This window comes from Pelobates fuscus, chromosome 9 (genome assembly GCF_036172605.1).
Source record: "Pelobates fuscus isolate aPelFus1 chromosome 9, aPelFus1.pri, whole genome shotgun sequence".
Classification (NCBI taxonomy): domain Eukaryota; kingdom Metazoa; phylum Chordata; class Amphibia; order Anura; family Pelobatidae; genus Pelobates; species Pelobates fuscus.
This window is the reverse complement of record NC_086325.1, coordinates 137,198,351-137,224,758: the sequence shown is the minus strand read 5'-3', so window position 1 is coordinate 137,224,758 and position 26,408 is coordinate 137,198,351. Positions and strand designations below refer to the sequence as shown.

Here is a 26,408-nt window from a genome sequence, read left to right as displayed (position 1 = left end):
TCTTCAGTATTTAGGATGATCTTACTTGATTTACTTTTCTGACAGAGACTCTACTTATAATATTGATTTTGTCAATATAGTAGTTACTTATTTACGCTGTAACGGAGCTCCCCGTACTCCGACCGAGTACCCTCCGTTGATGGACGCTTCCTAGCTTGTGCTGAGGACCACAACCATCGCAGACTCCGCAACCGCCATAGCTTGACTGGAGTCTCGCCGTCTTCCTTCCACCCTGGATCAGCTTCTGCCCTCCAGGACCGTGTGGGAAAGACCTCTTCCTTCCACCCTGTATGAACCTCCAGCATCCAGGACTGTGTGGGGAAGACCTTTCTTCCAATGAGAGCGTATCAGGAACAAGCTCTTAAAAGAGCTAAGTGATTCAAGCTCAGGGGAATATGCAGAGCATAGCAATCCCCACTGTGATTATAACAGCTCCCTCCAATATCAAGACAAGGCTACATTTTGAGGGATCAAGAAGAACTGTCTAAAGCTGTATTTTACTTGGGACTAGCCCATATGGTCATTACATTAACATTGCTGTGAAAACTCAATAAAATTACAAACAGTCAAATCATAGCAGGCAACATACAGTGACTTATTATAACACAATGACATATTTTTAAAGGGGTGGGGGAGACAATATTTAACAGAAAATATCTCACGTGCCTGCAGAATTAGTAATATGCAAATCTACCCGAATATGCAAATGAACCAGTCTTGCTATTCAGGTAGTGCATATTGCTGTTGCTACCAACAGAGGGCACTAGACAAGCTCCATAGCCAAATCCACCTAGTTGGTAGCAAACCTCAGCAGTACAGGAGAGCAGGCAATACATTTCACAGTACACACACACACTATAAACAATTACATTACACACACCCTGCACCTATAATGGGTACAGGGTGATTAAAACATAAGAGAAATAAAGCAACCTACATAAATAGTCTGTCTGAAGGTAGAATAGGGGCTTTAAAGCCAAATACATCAAAGAGTCATAGTCACAGGGTAGGAAGCTGGCAAGCAGGCCTCTCCAGGACCAAGTGGCGAAGTACACTTCGTCACATACCCTTTTTTCCTTTTACAACTCTGTAGCTGTCCCTGGTCCCTGTGTTTAGAGATTGTTTGCTGCCTTTTCTACCTACTATTGGACTTTTGTCTTTCTATACTAGGCTATTTTTAGCCAGGGTTGGGTTTTACTTCCATTAGCTGGTAACAGCAATTAGGTAGGATCAGGCTGTCATTCATTATTGCTAATTTATCCTACTTCGCTAATACCATATACTTTTCTGACCTGATATAGTACGTATTATGTAGGCATCTAGCACCTCTCCTAACTGTTGCCTTTGGTCTAGCAGGTTATACTTTATGGTTTACCTCAGAATTTCCAGTATTATTAATAAAGTTTTTGTTATTTTCTTTTAAGACCTTTTTCTAGGTTGGACTGGGATTTTAATCTAGGGGTCACTCTCTATGAGAGTGGTCTCTTAGGTTTTTCCTCTATATTTATATATCACTTTGGGTTACCCCCGTTTTGTGGTCTAGGTGACCACATTGGTTAAGGCACAGGGTGTGGGAGCTCTATTAAGCCCCTATCCTAGACCTTTACCTCTCCTTCTCATTATTACTTGTGAGCAGTGATCCAAAACATTTTGGAAAATAATTACTGAAAGCATTATTTGCACAAACAGTGGTTGAAATTGTAGATGGCAAAAAATTGAGCACTGAGACTGCAGGAGCATGATCATAACACCAAAGCTGTTTTTTGAAGCTAAAGTTGTTTTGGTGCCTTTAGTGTCCCTTTGTGTCAGGAATTTTGGTTGTTGGATTCTGGGGAAAGTATGGCTAAGTTTCTGTACAATGGCACTTGTGTTGTTCTGTGCAGTGCTGTATTATGGAGTGTTTTTGAACTCCCTCCGGGCTGGATGGAGAGGAAGGGGTTAAACACTTACCTTTCTCCAGCACCGGGCTCGCTCGGTGCTGGAGACTCTCCTCCTCCTTTCCCCGTCATCGGCTGAATGTGCATGCATGGCAAGAGCCGCGCGCGCATTCAGCCAGTCTCATAGGAAAGCATTCTCAATGCTTTCCTATGGACACTGGCGTCTTCTCACTGTGAAAATCACAGTGAGAAGCGCGGAAGCGCCTCTAGCGGCTGTCAATGAGGCAGCCACTAGAGGCTGGATTAATCCATTTGTAAACATAGCAGTTTCAGAGAAAGGGTTAATCCTAGGTGGACCTGGCACCCAGACCACTTCATTAAGCTGAAGTGGTCTGGGTGCCTATAGTGGTCCTTCAACCTTAGACTATGAAGATGATACACAAATAATTAACATTATAGAGTGCACCCCTGGACAATATTTTATCCAACCTGGAGATGAAAAGGATGAGAAGAAAGCCTACCAATTCAGACGCTCACAGTTAAAGAACTGCTCTGGGATTGAGGACCCTTCCTATGGTTTTTGGAGAAGGGAAGCCTTGCTTCATACTAAAGATGAATCGGGTAATGTTAAACAATGATGCTGATATGCCGTTTTTAAAGAATCTTTTTTTTTTTTTTAACTTAACAATTAATAGCAGTTTACCCACAACCAAATATAATGCAATGAAACCAATTTTATCTGTATTTATAGTAGAGAAATAACTAGTTTAATAGGGTAGGCACATTGACATGGAAACATGAACACAAAAATACGATTTGGTCAAAGGCCTTAATTTTTATTTTTGTCTTCCAGTTTCCAATAATCCTTCATTGATGTGCCTACTCTGTAGATTCTCTACCATTGCTGTGTGTATAATTCCTGATCTTAATGTATTGTTAATGGGATATTAAAAAAACTAATTTACTTACTCCCCATGACCCAGTGGTTTGGCTGAATCATTGGTGAATTACAGTACAACTTGGGATTTGATGGAATGTGGGAGTCCTATAAAACAAAGGTTATTTCTTAAACTTCTATTTTCAAGATCCTTCACCTTCATTTGTTGTTGTGTAATGAGTTCACATTGACATTGAAGTTGAGCATGTAGTGTAGCAAGGAGTGTTTCGAGGTTACCAAGTCTGAAGGAGTTAGCAGCTACTTTACTGACAAGATCAACAAGGGTGTGTTGTATGATGTCAACTTTCGCCTCTAATTTAGGTGGTCAGCCAGAGATGCAGGTTTGTTATTAGGGAGGTCTGGGGTGAATAAAGCGTCAGATGTGGCAGAACTTGGCACTTCTGAAGAAATTTCCTCTGAGCATGTCTGGTGTTTTTGATAGAGATTTGAAAAGTTTTGTATGTGTTTTGGCCTTGTTTTTCTACGATTGGACAAACTTCTCCATTCTTAAGAAAATAGTAAAGTGTAGAGATAGGCAATTCCTTTAGTCCTGAGTATCAGATGCAGACCCAGCAGCTTCTAAATCATAGTACTACTAATTTCTAGAATAGAAGACATTTCGTCACAGAAATCGGCACTCACTTACCTGCCCGGGGCACCCATGGCATCCACGAGGTCGGTAGTCAGCGTATCTGGGTTCCTCGGTGTAACGGATCGCCTGGCACCCCGACTGGGTACCTCCGTTGATGGATGCTCCTAGTGCTTCCTGAGGGCTCCAAGTACTCCACTTGACACCATAAGCACCGCAGACACCACGAACTGCCGCAGCTTGGTTGGGGTCTCGTCATCTCCTACCCACCTTGGACCTACGACAAGGCTCCAGGTTCCAGTGGTTGAACCTCTCTTTCCCCAGAGAGCGAAGCAGGAACAGAAACAAGCTCTTACAAGATCTTAGTGATTATTCAAGATAGTATGAAGAGCATAGCAATCCCTTGTAGCAGATTCCCCCCAATAAGAGACAGGACCCTAGATTGAGGGTGAAGTAGAACTGAAGGTTTAATGGTTCAGCTGCTTCTTTTATACAGTATTTCACTTTTTACACTCCCAGTTACTGTACACAAACCCTCCCCTCTGCCTGTGATACAATTAACAAAGACAATGGACTAACTCAATAACCCACAGGCAGAAAACACAAATTGTTAACCAAAGTACAGAAACACCCCAAAACTCCAACATATCCCCATAAATGGCAAATCCCTGGATAGCTCTGATCTGGGTGAACAACATATCCAAAAATCACCCAGATCAGAGCAGGGGTTCAAGAAATTACTGGTAGTCTCTTTTGACCGACCGCATGCACATTTTCATGCCTAAAACAGTTCCAGAGAGTTAGGCTGTGCGGCCGGTCTATTTTCCAATACTAAGTTCAGTTCAAATGCACGAACGGGGACCGTTCGTGCAAATAGCCATTGTTAAAGTGGCGTTCGAATTGTCGAACACTGTTCGACTCCCGAAGTTCCGGATAAGGTAAAGTTCAGCGGTGTTCGTGCCATCGCGTGTCCGAATTGAGTTCCATGAACTCGACGACAAAACACAGCTGAACACGTTCAACTAAACAAGATGGCCGCTGCCACATGTTCTAATATACGAATGGTGACCACCCAGCCATTCGTCAATTTGGCTGCGGTTAACTCCCAACCTGGGAGGTAAATTGGCTGCACACTCCACTTGTGTGTGGTCCGGCTGTTCGGTAATTCGAAGTTCCACTTCGACCACTTAGAAAGTTTAAAGAACAATTGTTTAAAATAACAAACAGGCATAAATAGTATCTTTAACCACAATAACTTAAAGGGGCCAAAATCATAGGGTAAAAAGCTGGCAAGTAGTACCCTCCAAAAACCCGTGGCAAATTCAGCTAAAAGGGGGAGTTTGCCACACTCTGCTCTGTCCCAGCCTCCTGTAACCTCTGCTGTCCTGTTTGCCAATGGGGGAGCTATGGCGGCTGCTCTGTCTCCCTAAGATTGTGGCTGCCATGCGGGAATCTGGGTGGGTGGAGACTGCAATGCAAAATGGCGCTGAGTTCCAGGTATAGATTTATAGTGCTCTGTAACTCTGCCTGAAGGGGGGAGAGGCTGGCCATGTAACTTATCTTCACTTTATATTCTGCTCACTTCCTCCAGTGATTCTGTTATAGTATAATTTAGAAATAAAGAAAGATGTTTAAATGTCTATCTGTTCCTGTCCAAATTAGAGAAAATTGAATTGCGTATATACGCTGAAGTAATTCAGACTGACACACGGAGTTCAGGTTAAAATAACTTCAAGGAAATTTATTGGCAAGTGAAGCAAGAGCGGGCTCGCAGGCCCTTTTAAGGGGAACTTTGCATCATCATTGATTATCGAGATATCAGAAAATAAACATAATTAATTGGATTAATTGTTAAGTGTTTGTGTCAGTGACCACCCATCCATATGATTAATTTGCTCAAAAACTCTCATCTCATTACCCATCTGTAAGTGTTTTCTGAATTTTCCTCAATATTCCAATGTAGGTTATAAGGTGAGACACAGACAGTAGGTGGTTCAAATTAAGTATAGCAAGTTTATTAAAAATAAATGAAATCTTACATATAGGCTTAAAATCATCCACATAAGCACACGCACAATATATTTTGATCAAGGTGCATAAGTTTTGGCAAATGTCCAATCAGCATTTGTTTTAGAACAATGTCCAATCACATCGTTTGATTTGGTGAATCTCCAATACAGTCCTTCAGTTCCGTAGAATAACCAATTAGGTGAATTTCCAGCATCTTAGGATAACTCCTATTAGATAATGGAGGCCATATTATTATTAGAATCAAATAAAGAAAGATACATTTAAACAACAATTTAAAATTTAAAAAGACGCAACAGTTTTGTCAAAAAGGGTATAATAAAAAAAGACGTAGAATCACAATACACAATGGTAGACAAAATGGAAAGGAAACATATTTTAAAGTATAGAATAAAGTCGATTAAAACAGGAGAGTGAACAAATGCCCTTTATATTCAATTACAATTCTCAGAATAATGTTCTTTAAAGAATTAGAATTAAACAAATCTGAACATTTTAATAAATTTCACAGTAGCGACCCAGGACTATTGACATTTGAAAAGATAGAACAGGGAGAGAGCGGGGCGGGGAGATGGAGGGCGACTCAAAACATCTAAGCAAAAAGGAGATTAAAGGAGATTAAATGGATGTTCGATTTAAATATCTTATCTCCAATGGGTCTTAATATAGAGTTTGATGTTAAAGCTTTTTTATTGTCGTTATTTATTAGTCCTGGCTTCCAACATTTTAAGTGTTTGGAATATTTATTGTTTTGCCCCTTTTCTCTTTTACCAAATTAATATTTTATATGTATATACCGTAAGATATTTTAGGACATTTGTTCTATCATTTATTTCTTAAAATATCTTTATTTCCTCTTCACTTTTATTTAGCTATGTCATTTTATTTTTCCTTTTACACTTTTGACAGTATTTTATATGCTAAAATGTTATATATTGAATATTTCCATATATAGAATTGTAACTTTGTTTTATTTACACGTTTTCCTATTACCAATATCTACTTTATTATGAACTTGGACTCTGAATCATGTAAAGATTAATTTTTATTTTTTTATGAAAAAATAATACATTTGCTTTGCTCCCATCATTTTTATTTTTTAAATTCTTTACTTTGTTTGTGCAGAAGATGAACAATTATGTATTAAATGCCACAACAGCGCTTGGAAGTATTAGTGTTTAAACAAGCGTATCAGCATGGCATAGTTTAGACCTGCACATTTTTCAATAGGTTACTCGGGCGTACTGTGTCAGTTGTAAGAAAACAGAAATGGTAAACATATCCTACTTTGTATAAACATGTATGTGGCAGTTGAGAACATAGCACATTTTAGGATAGTATGATATAACATCCTAACTAGGCCTAATGCAGTGATACTATAATTACAAGAGAAAAGAAAAAGTAGGTGGTTCCTACTCATCAGGGGCGTATTAGTCGCGAGGCAAACAAGGCATTTGCCTTGGGCGGCATTTTCCAGGGGGCGGCAAAAAACGCCGCCCCCAAATGCCCAGGGCAAATGTCTTGTTAGCCTTGCGGCTAACAGACATGCTGGGCTGTCGGGCGGCTGGCTGGCTGGCGAGGGAGCACTTCCTCTGAGCACTCTGTCAGCTCCCTCGCGTGCCGCAGAGTGAGACTGGGAGCCGGAATATGACGTCATATTCCGGCTCCGCCTCCCAGCCTCACCCGACAGCCATTGCCGCCCGCCCAGCAGCCACTGGACCACCAGGGAGGAAGAGACTCCCCCCCCACAGCATTCCCAAAGGTAAGGAGGCTGGAGGGGGGGTGTTTAAATAAATTTTTAAAAATGTGTTAATGTGGGTTAGTGTGTGTCTGTGTCTGTTAGTGTGTGTGTGTCTGTTAGTGTGTGTGTGTGTGTGTGTCTTTTAGTGTGTGTGTGTCTGTCTGTTAGTGTGTGTGTGTGTGTCTGTCTGTTAGTGTGTGCGTGTCTGTCTGTTAGTGTGTGTGTGTGTGTCTGTTAGTGTGCGTCTGTCTGTTAGTGTGGGTCTGTCTGTTAGTATGTCTGTCTGTTAGTGTGTGTCTGTGTCTGTTAGTGTGTGTCTGTTAGTGTGTGTCTGTGTCTGTTAGTGTGTCTGTCTGTTAGTGTGTGTCTGTGTCTGTTAGTGTGTTTGCCTGTGAGTGTGTGTCTGTGAGTGTGTGTGTGTGTGTGTGCTAGTGTGTGTCTGCTAGTGAGTGTGTGTGTCTGACTGTGTGTGTCTGTTAGTGTGTGTGTCTGACTCTGTGTGTCTGTTAGTGTGTGTGTGTTTGCCTGTGAGTGTGTGTGTCTGCTAGTTTGTGTCTGCTAGTGTGTGTCTGTTAATGTGTGTCTGTTAGTGAGTGTAAGTGTGTCTGTTAGTGTGTGTGTGTTTCTGTTAGCGAGTGTGTGTTTCTGTTAGCGAGTGTGTGTTTCTGTTAGCTAGTGTATGCGTATCTGTCAGTGAATGTGTGTGTGTATTTAGAATGCGGGGCGGGGGGGAAGGGTTGGGTGGGGGTGGCGGGGGGGAGGGTGGGGGCACCTGAGTTTTATCCTGCCTAGGGCAGCAAAAAACCAGGATACACCACTGCTACTCATCTAGGCTTTACTCTTTAGTTAACGACATCTAATGATTGCAATGCGTGGGTGGGCACTAGTGGGAGCGACGGTGATAAGAGGATGTACCACTTAGTCTTCAGGTGTGACACTGGTTTGGGCATAGGGGCTAAGTACATTGTGTTTGGGCGTTTTCACTCTTATCAATTGCGTACCCTATGTGCCATGTACTTGCGTGTGTTGTACAAGTGAGATCTATGATCCCTAATCAAGGGGGTTGCGGGGGGGGGAGGGAGATAGATGGTGGTGGCCACTGTGCGAGCCCTTTTGCGTTGGTGACCAATGTAAGGTGTGGGATATCCACTGGTGGTCGTGTTAGCCTTTGGTTTAATGCACCCTGGGGGGGGGGGGAAGGGGGGCATTGTAAAACTGGAAGATGCAACATAACCGTGAGTCATTAAAAAATTCTTATAAATTAAATAAACAAATAGATAAACATTTGCGCCTGTACGCTTTTGGAATAAGTTGGAATCAAGTGGCTGCTATCGGGGCGCCTCTCCTTCGGGATACAAAGGGGACAGTCCTTGTGGGGTTCTAATGTATGAGAGGTGGTAGGAGTGTCAGGTGGACCAGTTCCCGGTGGGAGCCCCAACGCTTGAAGGAAGGAGTCTGCCTCATGTATAGAGGTGAGTTTCAGAGTGGTGCCGTTGTGGTCAACCGACAGGGTTTTAGGCAATGTCCAACGATAGGTCACATTGGCGTCTCGTAGGCGGCAGGTCACTGGGTCCAGTGTTCTCCTCCACTGGAGGGTGGACCTGATCAGGTCCTGGTAGAAGGTGAGACTGGTGGATTCAAAGTCCAGCGGTGTTTTGCCTTTTGTAGCCGTGAAGATGTGGTTTCTGTCCATTAGAGTTTGGCACCGAAGGATCAAATTTCTGGTTGCTAGGAGAGGTGCCTGTCTCGATTTACTGATGCAAAAGATCCCTGCAAAGGATAGCCTTTTTGCCTGCGAGTGTGGTAGTAAGGTAGCAAAGAGGCGTCTGAGGTAGTGTGGCAGTTCCGATTAGCTGATATTTTCAGGGATGCCCCTTCTGCAGCCTCCAGCTTATTGATCAGGGCTGAGTGGGAAGACTGAAGTTGCAGCACTGTTTCTTTAAGGTCTCTCACTTCTTGTTGTACGTCCAGAATGTCCTCCTATGAGGTTTTCACGCGGTTTGTCACTGCTTGGACCTCTGTTCGCATCATGGCCATGTCTGCCGCGGACATTTGCCTCAGCTTTACCAGGAGGTTCCTAATGTCCGGTTTGGTGGCTGGCGTCAATGCATCGGGTCTGTCTGCACGTACAGGGGTGACTGTGGGTCTATGATTTCCCCCGGGGTTTGCTCCGAGCATGTGAAGCTTGTGTCTCGATCAGTCATGGCAGCAATCTTTGGGGCCGCAGGGCGCTGCAGCATTGTGCTTATATAGCAGGTGTCTTTACACGCACCTGTAGCTATGCGCTGGGATTTCCATCCCATGTTTGCCGGGTTGGTTGTCTCGCTCTCCGTGGGTGGTGTGGTGATAGGGTACACCGCGTTGCGTATCAGTGCTTCAAGGGCCCTGTATGCTGGGTAGGCCTTGGCTTTGCGGCGTACTTTCCTCCCCATTTGCGGGAATAAAAAGGGCATCGGTCTGTAAGTGCCAATTCCCCCTTGCTCTGCCCGTTAGTCCCTTGGGCTGCTTTGGCCTGTCCGGCAGGGATTGCCGTTGATTTCTTCCAGTGTGGCCAGAGCTCACAGGACTTGCGTCCGCTTGGTTCAGTGGCTAAGCTCCACCCCCTTCATTTTTTTTTTTTTTACATTTTTTATTTTTGTTGTGCAGGTGAATACAAAACAATTTCAAGACGCCACAACAGCGTACACGTTTATAAACAAGCAAGACAGTGGCAGGAAAGGGTATGCACATTTTTATATTATGAACAAGTTTAGCGTTTTACCATGTCGCAGAGTAAGACAAGTTGGTTATCAGGAGTAAAGAGACATGTGATCGTTTAGTGTTTGGTTGTTGTGTAGTTTCGTAAGCGATTTGGTGAACAAACTGGCTATTATATGTAATGTACTTCCGTAGCATCTAAGCACGTTGTGCTGGCAGCCTACCCGAGGGCTGTGAGCTAATGACTGCTGTACAGTACCTACTGGCAGGTCGTTAAAAAGTGGCAGCGTGGCTGGGAAGCATGGTATGTAGGAACAAGAATGCGTGTTAGGCTGTGGTGTATGTGGCTTCTGGCCTCATGCAAACGAGTTAGCGCATGTCATGTATATTGAGAAGCATCTGCATGACCTTTCAAACATGGCAATAAAAGACAGCAATAAAGGACATAGCAATAAAACCAACACACACAGCCTTTAGCTGACTTCAACTGGCTTATATCTAGCGTAGGAAATTCTCAAGTCCATGGCCATCGGTATGTAGTCATATAGGTAACGTCGACTGCTTTGGACTTTCTGTCAGATTGTGGGCTCCATCGTGAGGCTGACAGTGTGACACATTGCTGCTCTAACGGTAGGTGGGGGAGTAGGGCGCATATTTAAACAAGACAGGCAGTGTTCACTGCTTGATGGGGTCAGTCTTGAATGGCCTCTGTCCCCCCCAACAGGTGTCACTTGCCGGTCTGAGGGTCTACCGCCGTTTCAACCAATTCCCTGGGTTGGTAAGTCCACTAAGTGAGGTTGCAAGGTCTCGGGATCACGGGAGATATTCCTCCAACCCCAGGTCATCGTGAAGGCTGACACCTTCTGTCCACCGACTTGGTACCGTTGCACGGCGAGGTCCTGGCCCCTCACAAGGCAGTTGGGAGGTCGGGGTAACATCTGCTGCCTGCGGCGTGCGACCTTCTCCCTGTGTGGTCGGTGTTTTAGGGACATGTCTTTGGTGGATTTCTGCTTGGGAAGGCTGCCGTTGATTCTGGTAGGCTGTCGGGTAGATGTGTTGCCCGGAGGTGTTCCCCCTGCTGCCCCCTGTTTGGACTGGAAGGAAGCGGATCGTGCTTGCAGCTTGTCCCAGAAAGCCTGGAATATTGCGTCCAGCCTAGATTCTATGGTGCTTTGCGTGGGCATCTGTGTCTGGTTGCAGGATTGTGAGGCTTGTGAGAGGGCCCCCGCCATCTTGTGCAGTCTGGGCACCGTTAGGTGGCTGCTGCAATCAGTGTGTTAAAGCTGCATGGGTATGTTTGTCTGATCACCCTGGGGGGACCGGGATAACCCCCACCGGTCCAGGGGGGGGGGTATAGGAGATCAGCAGGTTCACTTAGTGAGTCTAGCGCCGAGGAGAGCGGCCGCCTCCCCCCAGCTTCAGCCCCAGCAGGCCGCATGCGGCGTTCCGGTCTCCCGACCTCGACAGGCATCGGAGAGGTATCCCACGAATCAGCAGTGCACCCCAAGCGAGGTAAATTAGAACAAAAGTATCTTATTCCAGCCATTTACCACTGTCGGTATGGACGCATGACAAAGATGCAGTCCGTACTCACTAATTTCCCTAATGGCTTGAAATCACTTAATCTAATGATGGACTCCTACTGTGTTTGCAGAGAACATGCATAAAATTGGTTAATCCCACACTGGGATAGTGGTGCAGAAAACCCAAATCTTAACCGTCTGTCAATGTAAACTTTGAATGCTACATGAAGAGGCTCGGTGAAAGTGGCAGAGAAGGGGTGCAAGTGTTTGAATCGCACAGGGGATACAAGGAGATACATCCAGTCTCATAAACCTGTCTGTTTGAGAATCAAAATGTAATTGGTTTTCTTTAGCATTGTGAATCACTGAGGGATCTTTATCAAACATGTTTAAACACCAGGACTTAAAGGACCACTATAGTGCCAGGAAAACATACTCGTTTTCCTGGCACTATAGTGCCCTGAGGGTGCCCCCACCTTCAGGGACCCCCTCCCTCCCGGCTCTGGAAAGGGGAAAAGGGGTAAAACTTACCTTTTTCCAGCGCTGGGCGGGGAGCTCTCTGCCTCCGATCCTCCTCCGTTCCGCCCTGTCGGCTGAATGCGCACGCGCAGCAAGAGCTGCGCGTGCATTCAGCCGGTCGCATAGGAAAGCATTATCAATGCTTTCCTATGGACGCTTGCGTGCTCTCACTGTGATTTTCAGTGAGAATCACGCAAGCGCCTCTAGCGGCTGTCAGTGAGACAGCCACTAGAGGATTTGGGGGAAGGCTTAACCCATTGATAAACATAGCAGTTTCTCTGAAACTGCTATGTTTATAAAAAAAATGGGTTAACCCTAGCTGGACCTGGCACCCAGACCACTTCATTAAGCTGAAGTGGTCTGGGTGCCTAGAGTGGTCCTTTAATATCATCTTCAATCCTGTTGGTCGCTTTCCCTATCTAGGCATCTACGCCATAAGGTTTGAGCATCACCATATTGCTCAGGGGCATGCAAGTAGGAGCTCTTTTTATTCTACAATAAATGTTTCAACAGAGATGTATGTTTTGCCTTGCATGACAACACTGAGAAAATCCAGCTAAACATTATCCAGAAGTGGAGATTATACCACTGGATGCTGTTTTGTTTGTACCACATGAAAGGCTCTATGTCATGTGAGTGCATTACCACTCATTACTATATATCCCTAGAACTTTCCTACATACTACTTTCCTATACTGCTTCTATGTTTTTTTTTTTTTGTTAATATTCTGCTGAAGACCCTGACTTGCGAAGGAAAACAGCTACATATGCCTAGATGGAGGTTATTCCATCAAAACTTTCATCTCAGAACTGGTTTAAAAGCTCCTAAAATTGTGGGTGATTTTCCATAATCACGCGACCCAAATTTCTAGTTATACTCCAAAATTAAAATTCTTTCTGCTCTCTTACATACTCACCTACTGGAAGAGACACCACCAACCCATTGTGAGAACTTATCGGTACAGCCAAGAAGAGGAAGCCTTGGCAGCTTGTTGTTGCTGATTTTGCTTACCAGGACTCATTTAGCACTTAATTCTTACCGTATTCGTTACATTTTGTAAAGGATGTCCAGGCCTCTTCTCAAACCTCATCATCTTCATCTTCAACTTGGTAGTAACTTTCCGCCTTCTTCCGATCTTTCTCTATGTAGAAAGAGGTTGGAGGAAAAATCCCCCTCCTATGACTCCGACAAAAGTACAAATAATCAGAGCGGAGCCTAAGTTATTAAGCCGCAAGAGGTCTGAATCTGGCTTTCCTTTGCTTATTAGATCTGAAATCTGAGAAGAAGAAAGATGAAAGAGAAGCAGTTACAGCTGGTGATTAAATCGACGCCAAAATGCAGGTAAAACAGTAAACTAAATAAATAAACATATCCAAATTCTTTGATCACGTGTATTTGTAAGAATACAGCACAGTTATTTTCATTAGACAAATTGCCAAATGGTGAGTGTTGCCATCTGTCACATATAATATGTAAAGATGCTCATGTTTTAATTTCCATACTGGTTGTACCTGTTCAGTATCTTCACTTAATGATGCATATTTCAACAACTGCTGGTAATCTGTAATGGGCATCCCACTGGAAGGACCACTTAAATAAAGACAAGTACAGGGGATTTCCCTAAATAGCACAGTACCGGATGGGGAAAAAACAATCGGGCCGCGTATGGGGCTATTAGGACTTCAAAATTCCGACATTGTTTACACTATTCAACAATATACAGATTTTGCACTTCTGGTCCCAAATATTTGGTCCAAATATCAGCAGGGCCAATTGCTGCTGGACAGCTGAAAACCAAACCAAATTTAATAATTCCAGGCTCAGAGGCTTAAAATTCGGGACCCGGTTTGAAAAAAAATCCCAACTGTTTGCCCACAGGCATTGCTAGCCTGTGATCAAATAGTTAAAAACCTATTCTATTATTCTAATATTCTTGGGGGAGGACCTACTGTCCCCACAGACCCCCGGAGTGGAGAGGGAGAGATTTTGGGACGGTGGAACTTTCAATTTCCAAAATAAAATATAAAAATGAATAAAGTAATGGAGGGAGGGGAAAGCGATCTTCCCTTTGCCAGAAAAAAATTATTTGCCTCCAGTGCACACAGCCATTCCTTTACGTCTCCTTAGTGGTAGCACAGAAAAGCCTTATTTCCCTATCAGGCAACTCCACTCACTTTAAATCGTCCTTCCACCCCCCCACCCCTCACCGACTTCCTTGGCAACGCTTGCTGATCTCCATACCAGCTATAACCCCCACAATACCAGTCACACAAGTGATCACCCCGAAAATCAAACTAGAAAAAAATAAAAGACGTAATGAGTTAAAAAATTAAGAGTATAATAAACCAGTGGGAAAAGACAGAAGACATATAAGGGGGGGGGGGGGGGGGGAGGGAAACTAGCCTGTCTGTTTTAGAATCAAAATTTAATTGGTTTTCTTTAGCATTGTGAATCACTGAGAGATCTTTATCAAACATGTTCAAACACCAGGACTTAATGTCATCTTCAATCCTGTTGGTCGCTTTCCCTATCAAGACTGGGATAAGCAAAGCCAGTTCTGATTTATAAACATCTACGCCATAAGGTTTGAGCAATACCATATTGTTCAGGGGCATGCGAGTAGGAACTCTTTTCTTTCTATTATAAATGTTTCAACAGAGAGCTCTATGTCAATGTTTTGCCTTGCATGACAACACTGAGAATATGCAGCTAAACATTATCCAGAAGTGGAGATTATACCACTGGATGCTGTTTTGTTTGTACCACATAAAAGGCTCTATGTCATGTGAGTGCATTACCACTCAATACTATATATCCCTAGAACTTTCCTATATATACTGTTTCTATGTATTTTTGCTTTTTTTTTGTTAATACTCTACTGTAGACCCTGACCTGCTAAGGAAAACAACTATTTATGCCTAGATGGGGATTATTCCATCAAAACTTTCATCTCAGAACTGGTTTAAAAGCTCCTAAAATTGTAAGTGATTTTCCATATTCACTCCACCCAAATTTCTAGTTATACTCCACAATTAAATTTATTTTTGCTCTCTTACATACTCACCTACTTGAAGAGCAACCACCAACCCATTGTGAGAACTTATCAGTACAGTCAAGAGGAGGAAACCATGGCAGCTTGTTGTTGCTGCTGTTGCTTACCAGGACTCATTTAGGGCTTAATTCTTACCGATTTAGGGCTTAATTCTTCCGATCTTTCTCTACGTAGAAAGAGGTTGCAAGGAAAAATCCCCCTCCGATGACTCCAACAAAGGCACAAATAATTAGAGCGGAGCCTAAGCTATTAAACCGCAAGAGGTCTGAATCTGGCTTTCCTTTGCTTATTAGATCTGAAATCTGAGAAGAAGAAAGATGAAAGAGAAGCAGTTATAGCTGGTGATTAAGTGATTAAAATTGAGGCCAAAATGCGGGTAGAACAGTAAACGAAATACATAAACATATCCAAATTCTTTGATCACGTGTATTTGTAAGAATACAGCACAGTTATTTTCATTAGACAAATTGCCAAATGGTGAGTGTTGCTATATGTCACATATAATATGTAAAGATGCTCATGTTTCCATACTGGTTGTACCTGTTCAGTATCTTCACTTAATGATGCATATTTCAACAACTGCTGGTAATCTATAATGGGCATCCCACTGGAAGGACCACTTAAATAGAGACACGTAAAGGGGATTTCCCTAAATAGCGCAGTACCGGATGGGGAAAAAACAATCGGGACGCGTATGGGGCTATTAGGACTCCAAAATCCAGACATTGTTCACACTATTCAACAATATACAGATTTTGAATTTCAGGCCCCAAATAGACCTGAATTTGGTCCAGATATCAGCAGGGCCAAACGCTGCTGGACAGCTGAAATCCAAACCAAATTAAATAATTCCAGGCTCAGATGCTTCAAATTCGGGCCCCGGTTTGAAAAAATCCAGACTTTTTGCCCACAGGCATTGCTAGCAACCTGTGATCAAATAATTAAAAACCTATTCTATTATTCTAATATTCATGGGGGAGGACCTACTGCCCCTACAGACCCCCGGAGTGGGGAGGGAGAGATTTTGGGACGGTGGAACTTTCAATTTCCAAAATACGATCTTCCCTTTGCAGGCACTTTGCCTGTTAGGGACAAGATAATATTGTCTGTTGAAAGCATGCGTTGTGTGCGCTGATGACTGACGTAAAATATATATAGAATTGACATTAGGCAACCTGCAACAGTTCAGAGTAACAAGCCCCCGAGACACGAATGCAAATATCTCTGAATGTGCAGAGTTTAAAGCACATGTTTGCACATCCAGGCTCCTGCCACCATGATCTATTCAAATGACTGAAGTGGTCATGGGGGTTGGCATAACCCTTTAATGTTCATGGAGATATAGTGATCACTTCCCACTCCGATTACAGCCAGCATCTCCTAATATGTGGGACACAACGATCTGCAATACTGCCGCCGTTCCACGTCTTGTAGGAATCACCACATACTGCAAAAGGGGAGAGTTAAAAATATCATCAGACCAGGAGGAACGAGCAAAACATCACACAATAAGCCGCGGTTCCAAGCCTTCTAATTAGTGAACTAAAACGTTTTTTGGGGGTGGGCAGGATTGCAGGCACTATAACAACTTCAATAAAATTGCAAAAGTGCCTACAGTATCCCTGTAAAGGTCTGTGCAGGGCAGGTGTGAGGAAATTGAAAAGCAGCAATATACCGTTTCTTGCATCAAAAGTCAGCTGATTTTGGAACCGGAACTGTGGTCAGCAGTAACAATTCAAAATTTCTCAAAGGAGCCTCCTCTGTTCACAGTATAGCTAATCAAATAGCATTGATCCAAATCCATATGTTTTATTATAAATCGATAAAAATACAAATATAATGGGAATTGCACCTCAGTGTGGCAAGCAACCCCTTACCTCCTCACACATATTGTGTCGAATGTCCACTCTTAATCATAGGATCAAGTCAAATGCATGCCAGGCTTTCAGCCAATCAAGCAGACCAGCCCACTGAGGGTAGGACATGAATAGAGCTTTGTTTCAATGCTCTCTGCAGGGTCCTAGTTCCCTAAATGTGCAGCATGCGCATAGGGTTGCCACCCTTTTTGGAAAAAAATACCGGCCATACTAATTTGCATAATTAATTATATATGCGTGACATCACAGCACACGATGTGCATAAAAGATCGAGAACATTTGGAAGCAGAAAATTCCCTAAATCACTTATAAAATACTTGCAATGTTTCTACTGTGTCTGACTGTGTGTATAGTATTGTGTATGTGAGGCAGTGTGTGTATATACTGTCTGGGTGAGTGTATGTGTGTGTATAGCAGTGTGTCATTGTGTAAATTTGTATATACAAACACACATGCAGACTGCTAAATACACACACATATGCAAACTGCTGAATACACATACACAGACTGCTAAATATGCAGAGACTGCTGAATACACTGACTGTTCAATACACATACAAAGACAGACTGCTACGTACGTACACATACTGCTAAATATGCAGAGACTGCTGAATACACTGACTGTTCAATACACATACAAAGACAGACTGCTAGGTACGTACACATACTGCTAAATATGCAGAGACTGCTGAATACACTGACTGTTCAATACACATACAAAGACAGACTGCTAGGTACGTACACATACTGCTAAATATGCAGAGACTGCTGAATACACTGACTGTTCAATATACATACAAAGACAGACTGCTGAGTATGTACACATACTGCTAAACATGCATAGACTGCTGAATACACTGACTGTTCAATACACATACACAGACAGACTGCTGAGTACGTACACATACTGGTAAATATGCAGAGACTGCTGAATACACTGACTGTTCAATACACATACAAAGACAGACTGCTACGTACGTACACATACTGCTAAATATGCAGAGACTGCTGAATACACTGACTGTTCAATATACATACAAAGACAGACAGCTGAGTACGTACACATACTGCTAAATATGCAGAGACTGCTGAATACACTGACTGTTCAATACACATACAAAGACAGACTGCTGAGTACGTACACATACTGGTAAATATGCAGAGACTGCTGAATACACTGACTGTTCAATACACATACAAAGACAGACTGCTAGGTACGTACACATACTGGTAAATATGCAGAGACTGCTGAATACACTGACTGTTCAATACACATACAAAGACAGACTGCTAGGTACGTACACATACTGCTAAATATGCAGAGACTGCTGAATACACTGACTGTTCAATATACATACAAAGACAGACAGCTGAGTACGTACACATACTGCTAAATATGCAGAGACTGCTGAATCCACTGACTGTTCAATACACATACAAAGACAGACTGCTACGTACGTACACATACTGCTAAATATGCAGAGACTGCTGAATACACTGACTGTTCAATACACATGCAAAGACAGACTGCTAGGTACGTACACATACTGCTAAATATGCAGAGACTGCTGAATACACTGACTGTTCAATATACATACAAAGACAGACTGCTGAGTACGTACACATACTGCTAAATATGCAGAGACTGCTGAATACACTGACTGTTCAATACACATACACAGACAGACTGCTGTGTACGTACACATACTGGTAAATATGCAGAGACTGCTGAATACACTGACTGTTCAATATACATACAAAGACAGACAGCTGAGTACGTACACATACTGCTAAATATGCAGAGACTGCTGAATCCACTGACTGTTCAATACACATACAAAGACAGACTGCTACATACGTACACATACTGCTAAATATGCAGAGACTGCTGAATACACTGACTGTTCAATACACATGCAAAGACAGACTGCTAGGTACGTACACATACTGCTAAATATGCAGAGACTGCTGAATACACTGACTGTTCAATATACATACAAAGACAGACTGCTGAGTACGTACACATACTGCTAAATATGCAGAGACTGCTGAATACACTGACTGTTCAATACACATACACAGACAGACTGCTGTGTACGTACACATACTGGTAAATATGCAGAGACTGCTGAATACACTGACTGTTCAATACACATACAAAGACAGACTGCTAGGTACGTACACATACGGCTAAATATGCAGAGACTGCTGAATACACTGACTGTTCAATACACATACAAAGACAGACTGCTAGGTACGTACACATACTGCTAAATATGCAGAGACTGCTGAACACACTGACTGTTCAATACACATACACAGACAGACTGCTGAGTACGTACACATACTGCTAAATATGCAGAGACTGCTGAATACACTGACTGTTCAATACACATACAAAGACAGACTGCTAGGTACGTACACATACTGCTAAATATGCAGAGACTGCTGAATACACTGACTGTTCAATACACATACAAAGACAGACTGCTAGGTACGTACACATACTGCTAAATATGCAGAGACTGCTGAATTCACACACAGATTGCTAAATAGGCAGACTGCTGAATACACATACACAGACAGACTGCTGAGTACACACACACTGCTGGATACACATACACAGACAGACTGCTGAGTACACATACAGACTGCTAAATATGCAGAGACTGCTGAATACACATACACAAGACAGACTGCTAAATACACACACATATGCAAACTGCTGAATACACATACACAGACTGCTAAATATGCAGAGACTGCTGAATACACTGACTGTTCAATACACATACACAGACAGACTGCTGAGTACGTACACATACTGGTAAATATGCAGAGGCTGCTGAATACACTGACTGTTCAATACACATACAAAGACAGACTGCTAGGTACGTACACATACGGCTAAATATGCAGAGACTGCTGAATACACTGACTGTTCAATACACATACAAAGACAGACTGCTAGGTACGTACACATACTGCTAAATATGCAGAGACTGCTGAATACACTGACTGTTCAATACACATACACAGACAGACTGCTGAGTACGTACACATACTGCTAAATATGCAGAGACTGCTGAATTCACACACAGATTGCTAAATAGGCAGACTGCTGAATACACATACACAGACAGACTGCTGAGTACACACACACACACACACTGCTGGATACACATACACAGACAGACTGCTGAGTACACATACAGACTGCTAAATATGCAGAGACTGCTGAATACACATACACAAGACAGACTGCTAAATACACACACACGGAGAATAGAAGAATTTGAATGTTAGCTAATTTTGTGGCTTGGGTTCCAGGTACCAGCGATCTTTGTGTAGGTAAAGGATCTCTGCTAAAACTTTCTGTAGATTGTATTACCTATTCCTCCCATTATCCTTATGGTTTCGTAAATTTCACTATTGGATGCCACAGTCCTTTTTCCCTATGCTGGTAGCAGTTAATCTGCTTATTACTTTTTTGGTGATACTTTTTATTGAGCTTTTACATAGCAGCAGCTTTTATTGAACTTTTTGTTATGCTATCCGATTTGCAAAACTTACAAATACAGGGAATATTTTTCACTGCTATTTAGTTATGAATAGACACACAGACTGCTGAAAACACACACAGACTGCCGAATACACAGAAACATAGAATGTGATGGCAGATAAGAATCATTCGGCCCATCTAGTATGTTTTAAATACTTTCATTACATACACACAGACTGCTGAATACACACACACACTGCTTAATACACTCACAGGCTGCTGAGTACACACAGACACTGCTTAAACACTCACAGGCTGCTGAGTACACACACACACACTGCTGAATACATACACAGACTGCCGAATACATTCACACAAACTGCTGAACACACACACAGTGCTGAACACACACACAGTGCTGAACACACACACTGCTCTCATGACTCAGTTCCTGGTGCTAATCTTCCATCTGTTTGTCCTGTAGCTCCTGCTGCTTCCACTCCTCCCATGCGGACTCTGTTATTGGAGAGGGCAGGGACATGCAGCGACATCCCATTTCAGCCCTCTCCACACCAACAACCACCAACAAGTGTTCCTAGCACGGCCTTAGAACACTGCACACCCTGGTGGCCGGTGGCGATATTGCAGAAAATTATCTTCAAAGAAAAATACCGGCAATTGTATTGAAGGTATTTTTGCAATCACGGCACTGGCCACACAGCTTTAAATACCGGCTGTGCCCTACATGCGCACATCTACACGTTACACTTTCTGGGGACTGTTCTCTGGTGTCACCAAAGGTCGAACACCAGTGAGCAAAGTCAGAATAGTGGGCAAAGACCTGGAAATTGGGACTACAACTTGAGAAATATTAGTGCACAACTGTCCAAGGAATGATTAAAGAAACACTCTACTGCCAACATACCTCCCCCAACAAATAATAAATAAAAATCACTATTAGTAGATATATCCCAATGGAAACATGCATGCATTCAATTATGCATTTTCTCATTGGGGGTGTGACGGATCACCTGGCACCCCGACTGGGTACCTCCGTTGATGGATGCTCCTAGTGCTTCCCGAGGACTCCAAGCACTCCACTTGACACTATCAGCACTGCAGACCGAACCTCTCTTCCTGCAGAGAGCAAAGCAGGAACAAGCTCTTAAAAGAGGTTAGTGATTATAGCTAGGGGAGTATGTAGAGTATAGCAATCCCCCAGTGTAAATGCAGCCGTTTCCCCCAATCATGAAACGAGGCTCTATGTTGAGGGTCAAAACAGGAACTCACCAGTCTAAGGGTTTATTGGCACTTATATGCAACTTTTCCCACAAGTTTACCACCCACGTAGTCTTGTGGAACAACCAACCAAAACATTACAATACAGTCAAACACTCCCATTCATTCCAGCAAAATCCTCCCCTCTGCCTGTGATAGAATTACTGCACACAATGGGCTAATGTAATTATCACAATACACAATATTCATAACTTTAAAAGTATACATCACATTCTGAACCAGCATACGCAGTATACAAACATATGTCAAAATCATACAAATTGGTCCAGTGGTTCAAAAGTTAGATGGAAGTCCTTTTTGACCGAATGCAAGCATGGCTTTCCTGCCCCAAACCAGTTCCACTGAATTAGGCTGTGCAGCCTGTCTATCTTCTCCTCTATGCTGGAGATAATTGGCTTAACTGTGTGTGGTAAGCCAATTATCTCCAGGTACAGAAAATATCTCCATTCACAGCAGCAGCAAAAATACACAATTCCCATTACACTGAACAGAACCCCCACATTCAACCTATCCCCAGATAGCTTGGATCTGAGCGCTCAATATATCCGAACAGGGCTCAGATCCCACGAACAGAATAAAATCGCCATGGGGTTAAAGTTTAGCACGGGCTGATGAGAAGTTGAGCAGGGACACTGGGGACACAGTTTTAAAGGGGCATTGCCACAAAAGGTCTTAACATGCCCATATACTGTTTTAAAGGGCCATACACCCCAGGTCCATAATCATGGGGAAGGAGGCTGGCAATCAGGCTTCTCCATAAGCCATGGGAACAGGGTAGTTTGTCACATGAAAAAACAGTGCCTTTTGTCACAAGGGGTATATATCAAAACAGCCTGCTTAAGCTGCAGATATCTTGTCTGCAGCCTTTGCAAGCCCACCCCTTCTAAACCCGCACAGACTTTCCAATCACAGACTTTCCCATGCAGTTCAATGAGAAGTCTTTGCAATGCAAGTACTCTGTGCAATTGCTGCTTCTTGAGCTTAGCTCCATTGATTGACAGCCATGAGAGTGTAACAAGTTTAATTTATAAAAGTGCAAACTTCTTTTGCAATCTGCACTTTTTGTAAACTTATAAAAGAGGACGCCCTCTTCACACACTAAGCATTTGAGCAAACGAAAGTAATTTATGGGTCTTGAGTGTTCCTTTAGCAAGTTATATATTTGGCTAATCTGTGGTTAAAATCCTTTAAACCTCCCAAGATTTCTCTTCATACATTACCAGTAATATATCTGCAACAATCGCCCAGTTCATGGAAAGCAGTGTTTCCCCAATGAAGATTAAAACCTGCAGAGAGGCAGAAGAGAGAGACAATTAGAAAGCAACATGCAACGCCACTGTGCCAACAACAAAAGAAGGATAGATTGCTATATTGATGTATTCTTTTATTTAGCAATCTATAAATGGGGGAGTGGTTACTAATTATTGAGCAGCATCCAGTGTGTTAAGATCCTAGGAAAGATGGATCCTTGATTTTCTCACTAATAATTTTGAGAAGGCTTGACTCATCTACCTTAACACTGAATAGTCATTTGTTCACCTCTAACTGGCCCTTAAAATTATATTTCGGCTACGAAGAGGAGGAGGTAAGTGGTGCATATTTAGTGAAGGGAGGGAGAGTACTTACGTAAGTTGAAATAAGGCTTTTCTTTGCTATCACTAAGGAGACGTAAAGGAAGGGCTGTGCGCACAAGAGGCTAAAGCCGCAGACCAAAGCGTCCAAACGTGGATTTTTTCTCCGGCAACACTTGCTGATCTCCACACCAGCTATAACCCCCACAATACCAGTCACACAAGTGATCACTCCGAAAATCAAACTAGAACAAAATAAAATAAAAGACACAATGAGTTACTAAATTAAGAGTATAATAAACCAGTGGAAAAAGAGAGAAAGACAGAAGAAATATAATGGGGGAAAAAAAGTGAAACGAAATACAAAACCGTTGGATTCTTTTCTCAAGTGTGAGCAAATGAAATAATGCCAGTGTATACATTTCTGTACTTAGAGAAACAAGGCAGTCCTCAACTATACAGTAACCTGTGGCGTAACTACCGCGGTCACAGCTGCGTCCTGGTCCATTACTCCACAGGGCCCGGCTGCCCTGTTGACCCCTTAGACAGGTGGGCATGCATAACTTCAGGTCCGATGCATAGCCACACCAGCGCGTTCTCCGGATGACTAGCAGAAGGGGAGTACACAGTACAGTCACTGTATGTAGCATGGCCAAGTGGACAGCGGTCTGACCGGCGATTCCCTCGGCAAGTGAGGTAAGCAGGCCCTGGAGGGGAGGGGAATGGGGGATGAAACACATGGATGTGCTGGGGAGAGAAATGAGACACATGGAGTGGCTGGGAGGGATGAGACACATGGAGAGGCTGGGAAGGATGAGAAACGTGAAGGGGCAGGGGAGAATGAGACAAATACAGCAGTTGTGAGGGAGACACATGGAGAAAATGAGACACTTGAAGGGAATGAGACATTTAGGAGCTTGGAGGGAGAGAATGAGACACATTAAGGAACTGGGAGGGTGGATAAGAAAAAAAAATAGAGGGGCCGGGGAGAGGGATGAGACACATGGGGGAGCTAGTTGGAATGAGGCACATGGAGGGGCTAGGAGAGAAGAATGAGACACATGGAGGAGCTGTGAGGGGGAGTGAGACACATGGAGGAGCTGGGGAGTATTAAACACAAGGAGGGGCTTGTGGGGAGAATTAAACACTTGGGGGGGACGAGACCCGTGGGGGAGAGGGCCCCACAGCAATTTCTGCACCAGGGCCTGATGGTTAAAACCCCTTCAGTGACTTACTGGAGTCCAGCGCCAATGTCCCTCGGCACTGGTCATGCTCCGCCCACTCTCCTCCCCCGCCGCGGGGGAGACCTAATGCGCACGTGGTGCAATGGCTGTGCACGCGCATTAGACCTCCCCATAGGAAAGCATTATTCAATGCCTTCCTATGGGGATTTCGGCGACGCTGGAGGTCCTCACATAGCGTGAGGATGTCCAGCGTTGCTTAAAACACTTTTCGTGTTCTAAGAACACGGAAGTCCCTCTAGTGGCTGTCTGATAGACAGCCACTAGAGGAGGACTTAACCTTGCAAGGTAAATATTGTAGTTTATGAAAACTGCAATAATTACACTTGCAGGGTTAAGGGTAGTGGTAGTTGGCACCCAGACTACTCCAATGGGCAAAAGTGGATTTGGTGCCGGGAGTATCCCTTTAAGAAACAGCACAGAGAACATGTAATGTGCTTTTAAAAAGGGAGGGTGTGGGGGGGGGGGGGGGGGATATAAAGGTATTTCAAATGCTTGTAGGATGTTTGCAGCCAGTTGGCTTATTTTCACTAAAACTGGCCAATACACACATTTGACATACAGAATGGAAAAGACAATGGCAGTCAACATTGGTGATTGTAAGCCTTACCTGTCATCAGTGCTACAAATAGGGATTTGACACGGATTATCTTTGTATAACACCCTCCGTGCACGCATCAGTAACGTTGGAGCCCAAAGGGACAGGGCTCCTGCAATAAACGCCACTGCTGTAGACCCAAATGTCGAAAGAACAAAACTTGGACTACAAGAGGGGATGATAAAAGGAGAAGTTAGACACCAGGCAGAGGCCAGATGCTTGTCAGTTAGAATAGAAATATAACTCACTTTTTCAACAAGGATTTTATATCGGAAGTCCAGGAAGAGTTGGTGAGGGGTTTCCTTCTTATCCTCCCTTCAGCGGCCCCTCTGGGAGGCTCTTGGACCACGAAGAACAGTAATAACACTGCTACAACACCCAGTCCTGGAGTAACCTACAGCACAAGATCAGACAGTGTCAATGACCATACTACATACCTCAAATATCTGGGCACAAAGTATAAGGCCAGAGAGACCCACACAGACATGCATACAGGATGAATCAGTACGTAAGAGCTTGGCGCAGTTGACACTACAATTACAGCCTATCTCAGTAGTTCCCAAACCAGTCCCCATGCCCACTACAGGTCCAGGATGTAGGGATTACCCAGTTGTGTCTAAGGAGTTAAAAAAAAAAACAAGCACTGCAAATGTCAGCCATATTTAAATGGTGTATGAAAATGTAAAGAAACCCCAAGCAAAATGCCATCCAGCACCCACACAATATCTGAAGCTTTTTTCATTCACTTACTCTTAATGCCCAATGCCAGTCTTCACCTGCTGCACTCGTCACCTTTGACCCAGCAATGTAACCAAGTCCACTGTAAAAGAGAGAAAAGAATCAGCTTTGTAATGTCAAGCACTCACTACCATGATCCATGTTCTTACACAAAACCAGGATTAGGGATTGGCCTGTGTCTTTATGAAAGAACATTGAAAGAACATTGCCAATAAACCAGAAATTCGGAGGGGCGGGGCCTGACAGCCAAGATGGCTGGACGTGCATTCTGAATCCTCCAACACCAGCAGACACGAATCCACTAATCCTGCCCAAACCACAGGGGCTAGCAACTTATGGTGCTTGGAGCAAGATGCAGTACCTCGCAGGAATCAAAGCGATACCAGTCCGGCACCGATCCGACCTGGTAAAGCCTGAACCGGCCATGCGGCCTAAAACGGAGCGGAGCCTGCAGCATGGGGGAGGCGGCCGATCACCCGGCAAGGGACCCGCTCCCACACGAGACACACGCACAGCCCTGCTACCCCCCCCCCCCATGGACCGGCGGGGGTTATCCCGGTCCTCGCTGGGGACGGTCACCACCCCCAACCAAGCGACAAAGTCAGCAGAAAGGCAACC

The 26,408-nt window shown here is 43.6% G+C and overlaps 1 protein-coding gene across 1 annotated transcript in view; it reads right to left on the bottom strand.

Annotated features, from left to right (window-relative positions):
- Nucleotides 1-16,312: 16,312 nt before the first annotated feature.
- LOC134573682 (protein spinster homolog 1-like) overlaps nucleotides 16,313-26,408 on the bottom strand; it is a 30,593-nt gene continuing 20,497 nt past the window's right edge. The window contains exons 5-10 of the mRNA XM_063433463.1: nucleotides 25,803-25,872; nucleotides 25,301-25,446; nucleotides 25,065-25,217; nucleotides 23,269-23,458; nucleotides 22,863-22,928; nucleotides 16,313-16,411 (exon numbers count right to left, since the gene is read on the bottom strand). Coding sequence (XP_063289533.1) covers nucleotides 16,313-16,411; nucleotides 22,863-22,928; nucleotides 23,269-23,458; nucleotides 25,065-25,217; nucleotides 25,301-25,446; nucleotides 25,803-25,872 — 724 coding nt within the window. The remainder of the gene's footprint in view (nucleotides 16,412-22,862; nucleotides 22,929-23,268; nucleotides 23,459-25,064; nucleotides 25,218-25,300; nucleotides 25,447-25,802; nucleotides 25,873-26,408) is intronic.